The sequence below is a fragment of the Elgaria multicarinata genome, chromosome 17 (genome assembly GCF_023053635.1).
Source record: "Elgaria multicarinata webbii isolate HBS135686 ecotype San Diego chromosome 17, rElgMul1.1.pri, whole genome shotgun sequence".
NCBI lineage: Eukaryota > Metazoa > Chordata > Lepidosauria > Squamata > Anguidae > Elgaria > Elgaria multicarinata.
In genome coordinates, this window is record NC_086187.1 from 3,602,856 (window position 1) to 3,620,105 (window position 17,250).

Consider the following 17,250-nt stretch of genomic DNA (forward strand, 5'->3'; position numbering starts at 1 on the left):
CTGTGTTGGGGAGGGTAACCTCCCCCCCCCCCACATGCCATTAGCCTAATTAAAATTGTCCCCCAAAGTTACTTGCCCTGTTGTATCGTCTCACAGGTATTTACCCTGTGCAACACACAGCAAGTTTTTGTGTGTCTGTGTGTGATTTTTAATCAGGAAAGCAACATAAATAGTGCCCCCCCCCGGATTGCAGCTCTAAATCAAATCAGCACTCCCCCCCACAGTTATTGACACTTTAAAAACCCATGAGAGATCCTATTGATGTCACAGCCAGTTTGGCCCTTACACTGTCTGAAAACAGGAAGCATTGAAGGAAAAAATTAGATGCGTTGGAGAACCTTCCCTGCAGTGTAAAATACAAAAATTAAAATCGATTATATTTCAAGATAAAAACAGTCCCTGGAGATCAGGCTCCAGTAACTGTAAATAATTCTCTGCTGGTTCCCCAACAGGGCTGAGTGGATCGAATTTTGCTCCTCCTGGGCGAACATCCCCAAAACAGATTGGCAGACGGTGCCCACGGCTCGTCTGGGCATTTTTTAATCAGGGTGGTGAGCACATTTGTTCCCCTGTCCCCCCCCCCCCCCCAGCTGTTTGAAGCCTCAGCAACTGAGCGAGCGGCACTCATTTCCTGGTGTGCAAACTTTAGTGGGGGCAGACACTCGAGGGCTTATTCTGATTGTGTTTTCTCGCACAGGCCTCGCACAGTTTGCCAAACGTGGGGAAATGTGCACAGTCATGCAGGCTGTGAGCCAAGCCGTTCCACACGGCTGCAAGCAGAAGACGATAGCAGCTTGTGCCTTGAAAAGAAAATGGGTTTGCTTTGGAAGAGAAGCTGGTGTAGAGCAGGGCGCTCTCCCAGGCAAGGGGGCTCTGCAGCTCAAGACGCTCTCCTGCTGGACAACCAGGTCCCGCTCGGGTGGGAAGGTCAGAGAGGTCTAGGGAAGCAGTGGGGGTTTAGGCAGTGCTCCAACTGCAAGGGATCCAGGAAGGGGGGCGGAGGGGGGGGAGGAGAGGCCTCTTCCTTTGCTCTTGGCCCTCTTAGCTCCTGGCTTAGAAGGCTATGGGGCACGATTGCGCTGAACGCAGGCGGAGTCAGAGGATGGGGCTTGTGGAGTTCATAAAGCCTAATAATTCAAGCCATGGTTTTCGGCCAATGTAACCGGGCCATATTTAAATCCAGCAGACACCACGCCAAACACTTGCATTTGGGCCTAACAGGCTCCAGCAACCCACCCTCTCTCAAAACCGGGGCCCGGGCTGAGCCCAGCAGACAGACCAGCGCACGCAGCAGCTGGTGGCTTGGGGCTGTCTCAGGGAGCCACACATTGGGCCGGCTTCTTTGAAACAGTCTGCGTTGAGACACCTTCTTCAAGCAGGCATTTAATCTTGGATCTGTTGCTTGATTATTAATTTTACTGCCGGCTGCTTTATGTTTCTAATATTTTGTACTGTTATTAATGTTTAACATTGTATTATTTTGATACTTTTATTGTTGTAAATTTCGTTGTGGTTCTGTTGATTTTGCTTGGTTTGATGACTGCAAACTGCCCTTGAGGGCAGCATAGCAATCCAACAAACCAACCAACTGCAGCCCAGTTGGAGGGTCCCTCCCAAGGATCCCAGCCGGCTACAGCTACAGGAACTAGACCTGAAATGCTGTTGCAGAAAACTCCAGGATTTCTACTGATGATGAATTTTGCCAGGGCCAAAACCCTGGGAGTTTGTGCTTTGCCTTCCTAGCCCAGAATGCACCTGCAAGAACCGAGTAAGACGAGGGATTCACCACCCGCCCCTTTTCCAGCATTGAGGCATGAGGGTACCTAACAAGAGCAGTTTCCTTGTCTCAGTGAGGGACGTGGGGGTCAGCAGGGGGCGCGTGGCTCTAACACGGTAGAATTCCTTGGCTGGGTGGATGGGTATAATGGACCCCAAGAGAACCCTACTGCAGAAAGGTAACAGGGCTATATTTAAGCCAAACAGGGCTAATATTTAAGCCAAACCTACCATTTGTGATTCACCCATGCTGGCCTAGCAAATGCTGGACAACCCCTCTGTGACACAGCCGTGAGTCTGGAGATGCCACTGAAACTCGTAATTACTGCATTTCAAATATAAATTTGCCTGCAATATGAGACAAAGGTTTCCCTCACAGTTCATTGGCAACTCAAAATGGAAAACAAGACCCCATGCGTGGGTCTAGACTCATTCTAACCTGAGCCTATTTTTAGTCCTAGTCCTGGATGCCAGTTACTACTCACACGAAACAAAGCAAAGAACCGCAAGGGATTTTGTAAGGCTGTGGGAACCAGCCCAGCAACACTCCCAAGCCTCAGAAAACCAGAAGCCAAACAGGCCCCAAGTTTGTATAACCAAGCAGTAGGTTCATATCTCAGCTCTGGACTTAGAAGACAAAAGTGGAAGCTGGTATTACCGGTTCTCTCTTCAGCCTCTATTTCGCTGACTCTTTAGCTGATGGTGAGACTTCGAGGTTAAAAGAAAGACATCCCCCCCCCCTTCCTTTCCCAATCAGCCGGGCATTCAATGCATCTGCATTTCGTGAGGCAACTGAGAAGTCGACCCTTATTTTCCCCTCAGAGCCCAAGAATACCTGTGATGTCCAAATCCAACTGAAGGCAGTTTGCCCACCCTTACTCGTGCTACTTTAGCCTCTAGTTTCAAACTCTTCTCTCTTCTGGGCCTAGGGCGATTCTCCCACAGGTCTTCTAAATGATCCATTCTGTACCGGGGACACATGCATGGGGTGTGAGCGCGGGAGTGGTGGTGAGCAAGAGGCAGGGAGCCCGGATTCACCCACACCTTGAAAGACAGTCGCCATTTTGACTCGCTCTCCCACAGTCAGCCTTAGGCCTATTGCAGGCAGAAACAGTCCCTGCCGCCCCCGCCCCCCCACTGCCCTTGCTGGTGCTGCAGCTTCGCAGGGCAACTACGAAAAGGGCCCGCAGGGTCCTCCTGGAGAGCCACCCCCCACCCCCCATCAAAGAAGCTGCTGCTTCTCCCCCCTCGCTTCCTCCCACACTGAGCAGGACTCTGGTGGGGCTGACGCTGCCAACGCACTCGCTGATCCAATATGATCCATGGCCAGGTTTGCTCTACCTCCACCGAGGCCCCTATCTAGCTTTTCCTGACAGGCTGAGGCCAAGCGAGGGAAAGGCTGATCTAGCAGGCACCGTTCCTGACACCAAAGCATTTAACCACTTGACTCCGAAGTCAGGGCACTCGCAGAAATAAGCTCCATTCAGCCAAAGCAGCCACAAAAGCTTGCTGTACTTCAACAACCACAACAGCAACCATCAATGACGTTTTATTTTGAAGGGAGAGAGGTAAGTGTGGAAACCCTGATAGCCTGTCCAAACGACTGCTGAACAGCAAAGTATTTCCAGGGCACCCACCCACCTTCCACTGCAGGGTGACGCTATGGCCCTCTGGTTGTGCTGCCACCTGGCATCCATATGGGCCTTCCCCAGCGCCTCCCTCCCTCCCTCCTTCCTCCTCTTCCTCCCTCCTCCTCCTCCTCCTCCCCCCATCTTGGCCTGTGAAACAATTCTTGGCCCAGAATATGACTCTCTTTTCTTTCTTCATCTCTGCCTTTTAAATGCTGCCTCCACCAGTGGCAAATATGGTGCGTAGCCACAATGCCGAAAGCCTCACAAGACTTTTCTGGTGGAAGGCTCTCCAGAAGCCTCCATGGGTTCTCTGCAAAGCTCCGTGGGCTTGCCTTTTGCAGCCAGGTACGCTGTTCTGGATGCCTCTGCAACATGCTGCCTCCTTTCAGTTCCCCGCCCCCAGATTGAACCTTCACGCTCAGAAGCAGCCTGCCTCTGATGACCTGGGAACATCGAGCAGGGCAGGGCTGCACGACTCATGCAGGGCTGGGGGCAACGGCTTCCCCTGGGCGCCAGAGAGGGGGCCGCTCCTTCTCACTCCCCAGGGTCATGCTACCTTGGAGGGGGTTGCGCTGGCATCATCCTTTTGGGCCAGCAAGCAACATGTATGCTGGGCACCAAGGAGAAGAGGCAAGCAGGGCCAAGTTGTCAGTTGCTGTCCAAAACATCCGGGGGGGGGGGGCTCCCTCCAGCATGACCTACTTTGTGAGCTCTCTCTGGGTAAGATGGACCTTTGGTGTGCCCAAGAAATACCCTCCCTATGTTCCTCTGACAGCCCCTCCCTCTCTGTAATAACAGGCTTGTGAGGAACCAGGATAGGTGGAAAACCTGGGTGTAAGATGGACACATTCATCTGAGGTACTAAACAATTATTTGAATCATCATGAGCTACTTGTATGTATTCCCAGGATGGAAAAACAGGATCCCACCACAGCTGATGTGAACATAGGAAGCTGCCTTGGGCTCAGAGTCCGTCTGTCCATCCATCCATTCTAGTCTTATCGGCCCTCTAAACCAGCTCACGCCACGACTCATAATCAACCATCAATCACCACAAAGATCCAAGACATCATCAGTTAAAACCGCCACTCAGCAATGATTGTGGTACAAGGGGAGGCACGTCCATCCCTGCTGCCCGCCCCCAACCTCCCAAGCACCAAAAGGCTCCCTAAGCAGAAAAGGGGTTTAAACTTTTAACCAACCTCCGAAGGCTAGGAGGGGTCCAGCCAGACAGACTTCCCTCGGGACAGGAGCAGCTGGCCCAGTGCTTCCTCCTCTAACTAGCAGTGGCTCCCACTGAGCAGCAGGCGGAGCGAGGCCTTTCCCATCCCCTCCGTCGGCTATGTTGCCCCTTAATAACTGTGATTGGATTGGGGACCTCCAGCATGCAAAGCTTGTGCATGTACTACTATTGACCTGGGGCCCTCCAGCTAGAACTGGAGCAGCAGACATTGTTCATGACCGTCTACTGCCCAGCCCTTGGTCCGTCTGGCCCAATATTGCCTCCTTTGCCTGGCAGGGCCTCTGCAAGCACTCAAGCCCAAACCAGTCTTGCTAGTCAACTGCTGCCTTGGCTCCCATCAGTTGGAGGCGGCAGGGATTGAATCCAGGACCTTCTGCATGCTAAGTGGGCACTCGGCTGTGGACCGTTGGCTCTAATTGCCAATGGCTCTAAATCACTTCCTGCTACCAGGTAGGAATGTGCCAATCAGCAAAGCTCAACATCACGGAAGTTCTCCAGTTTCCATACTGAAGCTTGTTCTGACTCGTGTCCGTATCAGATTGCAGGAAAATGTTGGCATTTTTTTTCCAAACGTATGCATCAATTGTGCTCATCTTTGATGTGTACGCATTCTTCTGCCATTGATGAAGGCATATTTGTGCACATTTTTCAAATATCTGCATCTGTCAAACACATTTTTTTGGTCCACAAGTTATACTGCAATCTCAGAAATGTCCGCACTTCAACCATAGACTGTGTCTGAGTCTCTGTTCAATCTGGAAGGCGCAAACTGGGTAAATCCTGATCAAAAAGGAACTGAAACGAATTTCTCATCCACCCCTACTACCAGGCATGTGGATCTGCATGTGGGAGAGCGCATACATTTCCTCTGTTGAGGAAAATGTCTTCCTACAAGATGGGTCTTTCTAGTCAAGCACAGGGATCGGACTTTTGGATGGAAGGAGCGCTGATAATGAGTGAAGAGTTCTCACTCTCTTTGTTGCAGTGCTGAGGTTCTATTTATGTACCTCACCGGAAACTCGCAAAAACCAAGCTCAGTCTCCACTCCTAGCTGCCTCCACCAGGAAATCTCAAAACATCGGCCTGCTGGCAATTGGAAACCACAGCACTAGAAAAACGTACGAAGCAAGAATGTCCTTCCGTGGTAGAGAGACCAGCTGCCTCACAGCATCTGCATGCTTAAGAAAACCAGCCTACACAGCAGCCAGAATGGCAGCCCCCAGCCCAACCGGCCCCCCATCCGTACCCCCTTTACAGACGATGCAGGCGGCCCCCACCTTTCCAAAGCTGCCTTTGCCCAGCACCATCAGGAAGTTGAAATCGGACAGCTTCATGCGATCACGGTTGCCATTGTTGTCGAATTTCGAGATGGCGTTTGATGACTTATCCTCCACCGCCTTTGATCCTGGGCCGATCCTGGCTCTCTAAAAAGGGAAGGCATTTTAAAAAAGAAAGGAAGAAAAGCACAGTGAAAGTATAAGAGAAGGTATTTGGAGAATAGGAATTTTAGCTCATGTTCCAGCTCATGAAACCAAAGAAGGGTCCCTTCAAACACACAACTGCAGTGGAAGGAATAACTTGAGGTGCTGGGCGGGTCAATTCTTGAAAATGAATCTCCATGAAAACACAGCCAGTAGCACTCTCCCTCCTCTGATATTCCTCCTTGGCTGTTTCTGAAAAGAGACGTTGGGGAAATCCGCCTTGTTCAGTGAGTTTTCCTTGAGGAATTGGAAAGCAGGTAAATGGGAGGTGCTGCACCAAAGCAAACCCTTTCCTAGCTGTCCTGTCAGGGCCCCTCTCCCCACTTCCTCACTCTTGCAGGATGTGCACACAAACAGACGTTTTAAATAGATCTGCTCACAAGCCTTCTAACCTCTCTTTCAAAATGAGGGAGCAGCGCAAGAGCCATGTGAGGGAGGCCTTGTAGGTGAGCGGGGTGGGGTGGGGCACGACTCATCCTTCACCTCGTTAACCCCAAGCAGTTGCTCTCCAATGGACTTGGAGGGTGAAAAAGTGGGGCCAGGGCCAGGAAAAACCACAGGGCTGAAAGGAGAAGGGGCAACAGCCAATGAGCCTTTGAAATCCCTCTCCACCCCTAGTGATAGATCCTCTGTGCACACGGTGGGGTGCGGAGCGAGTCTCTGCACTTCCTGAACAGAGTGAGGACCAAATCGTTGTGACATTATTTATGTCTTGAGCCATGGTCACTTGCTTTAAGTATATATACCCAGTGGAGGGTGAGCAGGATCAGGACCATGGCATGGGGCAGGATGGCATTAGCCCTTTGCTCCCATTGTAGCCTTGACCAGAATCACACACACACGCCAACGCCAACATGCCTGCTTTTTGCTAGTGCCGACAGAAGCTTTCTTGCCACTGCAGTAGGTGGAGTGCAGGACCCTCAGCTTGGATCAGGACTAAAGCCCCTCTCCCCCCACCCCATGGTCCCAATCTGACTCTCCTCCCCCACCCCATGGTCCCAATCTGACTCTCCCCCACCCCACATCCCAGTACTGGCTTTTTGTTCATTTAAAAAGAAAGAAAGAAAGAAAGAAAGAAAGAAGGCAGGCAGACTAAAGATGTCTTGTTTGACTCTTGAGACTGAGCGCTTTGCAAGGTGGGATGCTGGGAGGAAGAAGAAATGTAGAAGGGGAGCCCAAGTTCAGAGAGTTTACGAAAAATCAAAAGCCAAACCCCCACCGTCATTGGAAGGTGAAACCTTCTTGGGGGCCCCTCAGCTTTTAAAGCAAGAGTGGGGGAACGGGTGGCCCTGCAGATGATGTCAGATTGCAATTCCCATCAGCCACATCTGGCATAGCCAGTGGTGAGGAATGATGGGAGTTGCAGTCCTTTTAAGGGAAGGCTGTTCCATGACAGATTGTCTTACAGCATAGAAGCTTTAAAAAAAAACCCAGCCAGTGCAATTCTATACATGCCTATTCGGAAGGAAGCCCCACTGAGTTCAATGGGATTTACTCCCAGGTAAGAATAAACAATTCCATTCTAATACAGACTGCACTGCAGATTTTCACCCCAAAAGGTTATTGTTCTGTTTCTATTCCACAAACACCTTGCTAATAGCAGTTCATTGAAGGATTCCGGCTCCCCACTATTCTCCTGCACCAATTCTCAGCTGAAAGTCCGAGAGCCTTTTAAAAAACATACTTGAACAACTCAGCCTGTCCCACGATGGCAAAAGAACAGTGAAGTCACGTCACTGGTGCATTGCTTTTCTCAATGGTCTAGCGGCTATCTAATTTACTGGAGCACAATTTGTTATACAACACACACACACACACAGATAGTTATCGCATAATTTATTCGTTTTAATTTCTGAAAAAACCCTGCCATATCGCAGGAGCCTGCCCGGAGCTCAGCCGTGCATGAAATCCCATTAAGCTGATTCCAGCGGCTCTGTTGGGGCTGCCACTCAGAGCTCAAAACTGGTGGTTCATGGGGCAACAGCTAACGCCCGGCTGCTGCCACCTGGTTGATGAGACTCCTGCTTTCCCTTGGAGAATCCCCTTTGTTCTCCCATTCCAGTGTAAGAACTGAGGTGGATTAACCTCCCAGGGACATTCAGAAATACTGCTCTGGATCACAACCATCATGCACCACCTCCTCTTCTAGGTGGCCGGTTGCTGAGGCCGAGGTCTGCTGCTGCCCCAAGTGAGTCCCCCATTTCACCATCTGACCATAAGTCTGCTGCGAGGGACGGTGTCACTGGAGGGTCACGTCCAGAGCCAGGGGCTCTCCTGCCCCTATCCAGCCCCCGCCCCCACCCCAGTCATCATACGCATGTCAAACATGTTATTTAGAACGTCAGGAGAGCCCTGATGCTGGATCTGACTGAGGGTCCATCTAGTCCAGTGTTCTGTTCACACAGTGGCCAACCAGCTGTTGACCAGGGACCCACAGGCAGGACACAGGTGCAACAGAACCCTCCCACCCATGTTCCCCAGCAACTGGTGTATATAGGCTTACTGCCTCTGGTACTGCAACTAGCATATTTAGAAGATGTCTGTGCCTCCCTGCAGTATAAAACTCTCCAGGTAGCATACTTTAAAACGGTAGGAATAAAATCTAAAATATCAGAACTGTAGTCAAAGTTAAGAAAGGAAATGGAGCAGAACGGAAACAACCATTACTGAAACCAGCTTACTGTCCTTGCTGGGCTGCCAGCCCTGGGCAAATGGGACAGTTTTTGCCTGCCCTGCCCTGGAAAGGCCCAACATTTGTGCCAGCGGAGCTTCCATGGGGAGGGCGCTTGGTAAAGGGGGCGCCATGACAGGGGACGCCCTCTTCCCAGTCACTGCCTGCCTGACTTCAGATGGGGTGAGGGGAGAGGAGAGAAATGTTACCTTTCCCCTTTAAAAAAAAGCCTGAATGTACACCAGACATTTAAAAACAAACTTGAAGGTTGCATTCCCTTTTAAATGGGGGAAATCATCCTCAAGGCAAATTGAATGTGAAGCATCTCCAAACCGCCCAGCACAGTGTCCCTGATCCTGGCACTGCCTGATGCCCTTGCAGGCACCTGGGCCGTGCCCCAGGATGGAATTTTCTGTTAAAGGCTGCAATCCTATGCATATTATTATTATTATTATTATTATTATTATTATAATAATAATAATAATAATAATAATAATAATAATAATAATAATAATATCCTACCTCATAGCACCCCATAGTCTCTGGCTGGGGCATGCTGGGAGTTGTAGGGCATTTTCTGTCTAAACATGCATAGCATTGTGCCCCTAACACCCTTCCCTTCCCTTCCCTTCCCTTCCCTTCCCTTCCCTTCCCTTCCTTTCCTTTTCCGAGAAGGAGATAGTTGGAGAGCAAATGAGGAGAAAGACCAACATAGTAGGAAAGAAGACAACAGATATAGACTAGAAGAAATTAGAAGCTGATTCCAGGTTGTTAACTGAGATCAAGGGCAGTTCCATGCTAAGGACTAGTGCCAAGGAGGAAGTGGAAGCAAGAACTCCAAGATGATACTGGAACACGGAGAGACTTCTTCATCCTCTTAGACATGACTCTGGTAAACTTAAACGTTCCTATTTAATGATCATAAAATCATTAAAAAGAGAAACTACACCCAAACGAAAATCCAGATCTTCCGGTTGGACATCAGGAAAAATGTCCTGACTGTTAGAGCAGTACGACAATGGAACCAATGACCTAGGGAGGTGGTGCGCTCTCCCACCCTAGAGGCCTTCAAGAGGAAGCTGGACAGCCACCCGTCAGGGATGCTTTAAGGTGGATTCCTGCAATAAGCAGGAGGTTGGACTCGATGGCCTTAGAGGCCCCTTCCAACACTACTTTTCTATGATTCTATGAATCTATGTGACCATCACATATGCCTTTGAGAGCTTTCTGAGATAGTGGGGGCAGGGGCATGGGAATGGGTTACACAAGTGTTCTTCATCCATAATTACAGGTCTGTTGCATTTTTCTTCAAAATTGTGTGTCGAAACCTCTCCACTGCAATGCTGGCTTGCGTATCCTCACTAGTTTTGAAATGGAACATATTCAGAACTTCACAATAGGATTCTTCCTGTTGTCTAGTTTCCATTCCAATTAGATTAATATCTTGCCCAGATATTTGTTAATTATATTAATTTATAGCTGCATGAGCTCCAGATAAAACAGATTAACAAATCTCATTATACTAGGTTTAAAAATGTGAATAATGTTGAAATTTCAAACAGTGTTTCCCTTTGTTCCAACATCTGGAGCATGTGATGGGCCACTGAAAAGTTCTCTTGCCCCCTTATGAGGTTAATCTCAATTCTCCTCCCCTAAAAAGACACATTTTAATTTAGTGTCATGATTGACTCCCGAGAGCTATGCTGGTTCCATTTGTGATGAATGCAGAGATTGGGCTTTTCATATCCTATCACTAGTGAGGAGGACCAGAGGGAGAGCCGGTGCAGCACTGAGCTCATTCTGTTAGACTGATCCATGCATCCAGTGAGAACTGGAAGATGCACCTTGGGTGGACGGCAGCTTCTGATGAAGGAAGATCTCTGAAGTAAGGGCTTCAGCACTTTGGGAGATGATCCAGGGGGAACTCTCCTACAAGGGCCTCTTTGTCATGAGCAGGATGGGTGGGTGGGGTGTTCTACATAGCTTTTGCTTATTGCAGTGAGGAACATCTCACTGGAGTTTGCCCTTTCAAAAATGGTGACATCCTTCAAGGATTATGTTCTCAAGAGAGACTTTGCAGACCTGGCCGTTGGACCTATTCACCAAATATTTGGGACAATGTTCCACATTCTGGAAGCCTGGATACTACTCATGTAAGCAAATGAAGCAGGCAGAAACATGCAAAGAATTGCTTCTTGACTAGTTGGGATTCAGAGTGGGTAGAGGCAGAGCAATCCATTTTGCAATCTGAGGCCTCACAGGCAAAGAGGGCTCATGGGTCCATGACTGCCCTGCATTCAGTGGAACTGCCCAGCTTTCATCCTCTCTGGACTGAAACTAGCTGAAGACTAACATCATCCCCTTGAGAACTATTCTCCTCTGAGGGGAAGTGGCAAGGGATCTCTTTCAGCACCCTAACCTGCACTAGACTATACTCCCCAGGATTCTTCGGGGGAATCCATAACTGTTAAACTTGTAGGGAAGTGCATTGGATTCAGGCGTGGCCTGAAACCAGAGCAGAATCGGGCCCCTTCGGACCACTTCTGGTATTTCTTCGAAGCCAAGCAAGAAAAGGCTTCAGTGGTGCCTCCATTCATGGTGCCTTTTCTTCAAATAGTGTCATTTTGTTTTGTTGCTCAGTCTAAACATTGATTAGGGCCAGATCTACACCAAGCAGGCTATAGCACTAGGAAAATGGCATAAAAGAAGTATATAAGAAGCAGGAGCCCCACTACTGCTTTCTAGCGGCATCAAAGTGCACTGACAGCTGTGTGCTGACAGCCCATTGACACATCCCATAGACCGCTTTCATAGTGCAATATCCTGCTCAGTGTCGATCTGGCCTATGAGTGGTGGGAGGAAGGAAGGGCAGTTCAGTGACTGACATGTGCCTCTTTTAATCCCAGGACACGCTCCTGCCAGGGGCAAAAATCACTGTGCTTTAGGGACAGGGGCGAGGATGAGCCTGTGAGATGGCCATTTCCCTAATACCACCAGGCTTAAACTGCTTTTCAAGCAACATCACCACCTGGCCCCTGCACCTGTCTTTCTGAAACTTTGCCGTTTTCATGCCTGGGGACCCCTCTATGACGTATGCCACTTTGTTATATAACACACACACACCAACGACGGGGTGGGAAGCGAATCATCCCCCCCCCATGAGTCCCTTCCCACATATAGCGCCACACCTGCCCTTTTGAAACTTTGCAGGTTTCTTACTTAGGGACACCTCTAGGCTGCCTGTCATTTTCAGCACAAGGAACAGGTTCTGAAGGTGTCCAAGAGGAATTGGACTGATTGCAAAGTGCCAAAGCAGGGCCCAAATGGGGGCTTGATGCATTCCTCTAAAAGACAGTATACAAGTGGCACACATTTGTAGCGGAGACCATGCACCTTCTGGAGACTTCAGCACTACTCCTCAGTGGAACCAGACTTTGGAAACTGGCCACCAGGCTCTGAGATCTGGAAACAGCATACCTTGCTGGATCGAAACGCAGTTTGAAGGGCCCCACTTTCAGCAGCTGCCAATCATGCTTCAAACGGGGGCTGTTGTCAAGAGGATGGGACTAGACTGGCCCTTCCCAATGGCCCCTTTGGGCATTTAGTACCCATGGGTACCAAACAACTGAATAGGGTGACTTTGTCAGCTGTGATGTGGCAGCAGTCCTCCCAGCCTAAAGGTTAGGGTTAGGGGCCTCACAAGTGAGGGGGGGGCAGGAGACAGGGGCACACAGCCAGAATTTGCAGAAGACTCTCAGGCTGAGGTGAGCCTCCAATGGGTGGAGCACGCCGCAGAGAATGCCCCCGCCCCCGCCCACTGATGGAGCTGCTATGAAGGGGTGGCCTAGTTGAAGCACCGCTCACCTCAAACTTCTGCCGGAGCTCTTCATTGCCTTCTTCGCCTTCGGGGGGAACGGGGACGTTGAAGTATTCCCCCTCTTCCTGGCTCAGCAGCTTAAACCTGGACAAAGGAAAGCAGGTAACCAAAACTAACCAAGAGCCAGAAACAGCAATCTGGGGCCAAATGAGCTCTTGCAAGATGGGCCACCTGAAATTAGGGCTGTGCACGGGCACTCCAATCCGCTCTGGATCCTGCTCCGCTCCGGGGCGCCGTTTCCCCCCATAGACTTCCATTGCAAATGTAAAACGCCTATAACTTTTTTAGTTTTCAAGTTAGAAACATGAAAATGGGCACCATGATAGGTTCTAAATAGAGCCTTAGTCATGGCCACATTGAAGGAAATGGGATCATCCCCTGATTTGGGGGGAATTTTAAAAAGATTTTCCCCCATTTACAGAAATGCAGATATCTCCATCGTTTTTCAAGATACACACTTGTAACTGGGCACCATGATAGCTTCTACATAGGACCTTAGGCATGGCCACTTTGAAGGAAATCAGATCATGCCCTGATTTTGGGGGAATTTTAAAAAATATTTCCAACTAACTCCTCCAAACACAGCTTCAGAAAAATCCACTCCTCACTGACTGAAGTCCTACCCCACAAAGACAGAGAAAGAAAAGTTTCTCTGTATGCCTCTGGCTTAGTCCCCCCCTCCAACATTGGGATTGGAGGATGCTTCACATGGGGTGATCACTTATCAGCACGACTGGGAGATGAAGCTATCTATCAATGCTGAAAAAAGCTTATTTTCCCCTCCCGCTTTTACCTATTAAATAAAAATTCATTGCAACCCAACCGCTGAACAGATATTTCTGAAAATCTACACAAATGACCTCCAATAAGCAGTCTCTAAGCTCATTAATTTTCAGAGCTCTATCTTTAAAAATAAAGAAGTTATAGGCATTTTTCGCCCAATACAATTCAATACAAAAACCCGTCCAAAATGGCGTCCAGAGCTCCAGATTGAGAAGTGATCCGAATCGAAGCAAACCATTTCACTTTGATCTGGAGGTCCCTAGACCCAATTCAGATCTGAATTTAGTGGGTCCAGATCAGGTCACTCCGCTCCGCATTCGGGGATCCCAAATGGAGCGGAGCACAGCCCTACCTGAAATGCTCTCAGGCGCATACCCAATGCAAGGTGAAGGACGTGTGGTGGGGGGTTGATCAAAGCCTTGCCCTGGTATCTGGTCTACACATTTCTTTGTTTATATTCCACTTTTTAAATGGGAAGTTATCAAAGCTGTTTACATAAAAGAGAGCAATATCTTAACAACAACATGTCCTAAAAAATAGATAGGCAGGTAGGCAGGAAGACACACAGCATAACGTAATGGCAAATCTCTGCAGGTGGCAAGAGTGGACGACTGCTTCAGAAGGAAGGTGACGTTGCCATTTTGGAATATCTCCCTATAGAGATTCTAACTCAACCCACTCCTTTCTCTGCATGTTTTTTGACCTGACCTGGAAGCATTCCAAAATGGGATCTCCCACCCTATGTGGATCCTATTCTGCCTCCTCAGAATCCTACTGCTGCAGGTGTAAGCCAGGCCTACATGGCTGGGAGGAATCAGAGGGGGGAAATCTAGCCCTTTTCAGAAATTCCTCCTGCGTAGAATAGTGTGACTATATTTTGGAAACCAAAAAGGAGGACAATAGGCCACCCTCAAGGAGGCGTGCCCACCTCAACATGCCCATGCCCAAGGCGGGACCATCTTGACATGACCGCCCCCCAAGGGGGTATGGTCTTGGTCACATGACAATATGGCCACCCTCAAGAAGGCATGCGAACCCCAACATGCCCAGCCTTAGAAACTCCTTAGAAACAAAATAAAATCTCTTTGTGCAATTGGCCTACCTTAAAGGGCTGTTGCATTGCTAATACAGTTTGACTGAATGCTCATCATCATCACCTAGTAACCACTTTCCACAGATAAACATGCACAATTTAGGGAGGATGGCAAGAAAAGAGGAAAGACCAACCTCAAAGCCGTACTTTCTTGCCACTTGTGACTATTATTTATTAAAGCATTTTTATCCCGCCATTCAGCCAAAAAAGGCTCTCACGGCGACTTACAAAAATATTTCTTGACAGTCCCTGCCCACAGGCTTACAATCTAAAAAACATGACATAAAAGGAAAGGGGATTGGGAGGGAGGAGGAGGGAATTTATTATTATTGCATTTATATCCTACCTTTTTTCCTCCAAGGAACCCAAGGTAGCATACATAATCTTCCTCCTCTCCATTTTATCCTCACTAAAACAACCCTGTGAGGTAGGCTGGGCTGAGAGTCTGTGACTGGCCCAAAGTCACCCAGTTGGGTTTCCATGGCTGAGTGGGGACTAGAACCCTGATCTCCCAATCCAACACTTTAGTCACAGCACCACACTGGCTCTCTCAGAAGCACCTACATCTCTAGCCAGCTTCACTAGTTCTACAGCAGCCTTCTTCAACCTGGTGCCCTCCAGGTGTATTGGGCTACACTTCCCAGAATTCCCAACCAGCATGCTGGCTGGGAATTATGGGAGCTTCAGTCCCACACATGTGGAGGGCACCAGGTTAGGAGGAGGCTGATAGACAGGAATGGCTATGAGAAACAATTAAATGGGCTTATGGGCCAGCAGAGATTTATGCTAAAGGCAAAAGAATAAAATAAAGGAATCTTCAAAAGTAAGTAAGTAGGTGAGTGGTCCTGAGTTGATAACAATATTATAGTCATATGATATAAAAAGAAAATGATCGCAACAAATGCTCTTAAAAGACCAAGCAATTTTGCAAATTAAGCCTTGAATGTATTCATAGAATCATAGAATAATAGAATAGCAGAGTTGGAAGGGGCCGACAAGGCCATCGAGTCCAACCCCCTGCTCAAGGCAGGAATCCACCCTAAAGCATCCCTGACAGATGCTTGTCCAGCTGCCTCTTGAAGGCCTCTAGTGTGGGAGAGCCCACAACCTCCCTAGGTAGCTGATTCCACTGTCGTACTGCTCTAACAGTCAGGAAGTTTTTCCTGATGTCCAGCTGGAATCTGGCTTCCTTTAACTTGAGCCCGTTATTCCGTGTCCTGCACTCTGGGAGGATCGAGAAGAGATCCTGGCCCTCCTCTGTGTGACAACCTTTCAAGTATTTGAAGAGTGCTATCATGTCTCCCCTCAATCTTCTCTTCTCCAGGCTAAACATGCCCAGTTCTTTCAGTCTCTCTTCATAGGGCTTTGTTTCTAGACCTCTGATCATCCTGGTTGCCCTCTTCTGAACACGCTCCAGCTTGTCTGCATCCTTCTTGAATTGTGGAGCCCAGAACTGGACGCAATACTCTAGATGAGGCCTAACCAGGGCCGAATAGAGAGGAACCAGTACCTCACGTGATTTGGAAGCTATACTTCTATTAATGCAGCCCAAAATAGCATTGGCCTTTCTTGCAGCCATATCGCACTGTTGGCTCATATTCAGCTTGTGATCTACAACAATTCCAAGATCCTTCTCGTTTGTAGTATTGCTGAGCCAAGTGTCCCCCATCTTGTAACTGTGCATTTGGTTTCTATTCCCTAAATGTAGAACTTGGCATTTATCCCTATTAAATTCCATTCTGTTGTTTTCAGCCCAGCACTCCAGCCTATCAAGATCACTTTGAAGTTTGTTTCTGTCTTCCAAGAGTAGTCATTACCATTCTACAGCTGAAAACTGAATAGCTCAGAAAGCTTCAACACAAGCAAACAAGACCAAACTCTGTTTTTTCTTTCAACACTAGTGGATATTAATCTCTCAAAACAACAACAACAACAACAACAACAACAGCCAAGTCAAAAGGTGGCACCTCAATAAGATCACAACCTCCTGCTCTATTTCTATTATTCCAATATTTAGGAAGTTATTTATTTGTAACTATTTACAGTCAGTGTTAGATTACGATCTTTACCCTTGAACATACATTGAAAAAATGAAGGAAAATCCATCTTTAGGTCTTTCTTAAACCACCCTAAAAAGAAGTTCAGCACCTAAGAGGTGTTAAGTTGTAAAATCAAAAATTCATAATCACTAAAACAGATTTAAAAGTATCATGGTACCAGTAAACTCTTGCATTCTCTATTATGCCACGGCTCTGTTATGTGTGTAATCTCTTCTAGAGCCACATAAGACAACACAGACTTTAACACTGTTGTAAATTAAATCCAGATGACAAAGTATAAAAGTATTGAAAGTGGCTTGAGAGGTGACGTGTAACCATCCTGCACTTGTGGGCTCTAGACACGTGCCAATTCCATCCCCATGACATAAAAAGAGCCCCCCCAAAGGGCACCACAAGAGCATCTGGTCCAGTACTCTGCCAGGGACGAGTAACCATCTACCCCAATGTTCTTAATGAAAGAAAGAAATATCAGCAGTCCTGTTAATTTGTGCAGCAAAAAAGTAGAGACTGAAAGGAAGGAAGGAAGGAAGGAAGGAAGGAAGGAAGGAAGGAAGGAAGGAAGGAAGGAATTCTAGGTTTCTCTTTCCCCCCACCCCAAATAAAATCCAAGATACAAAAATGACACAAATCAGATC

The 17,250-nt window shown here is 48.2% G+C and overlaps 1 protein-coding gene across 1 annotated transcript in view; it reads right to left on the bottom strand.

Moving 5' to 3' along the window:
* The window catches only part of PRKCB (protein kinase C beta), a 228,244-nt gene that overhangs the window by 59,322 nt on the left and 151,672 nt on the right, over nt 1-17,250 (bottom strand). Inside the window, exons 8-9 of the mRNA XM_063143417.1 lie at nt 12,667-12,763; nt 5,928-6,074 (exon numbers count right to left, since the gene is read on the bottom strand). Coding sequence (XP_062999487.1) covers nt 5,928-6,074; nt 12,667-12,763 — 244 coding nt within the window. The remainder of the gene's footprint in view (nt 1-5,927; nt 6,075-12,666; nt 12,764-17,250) is intronic.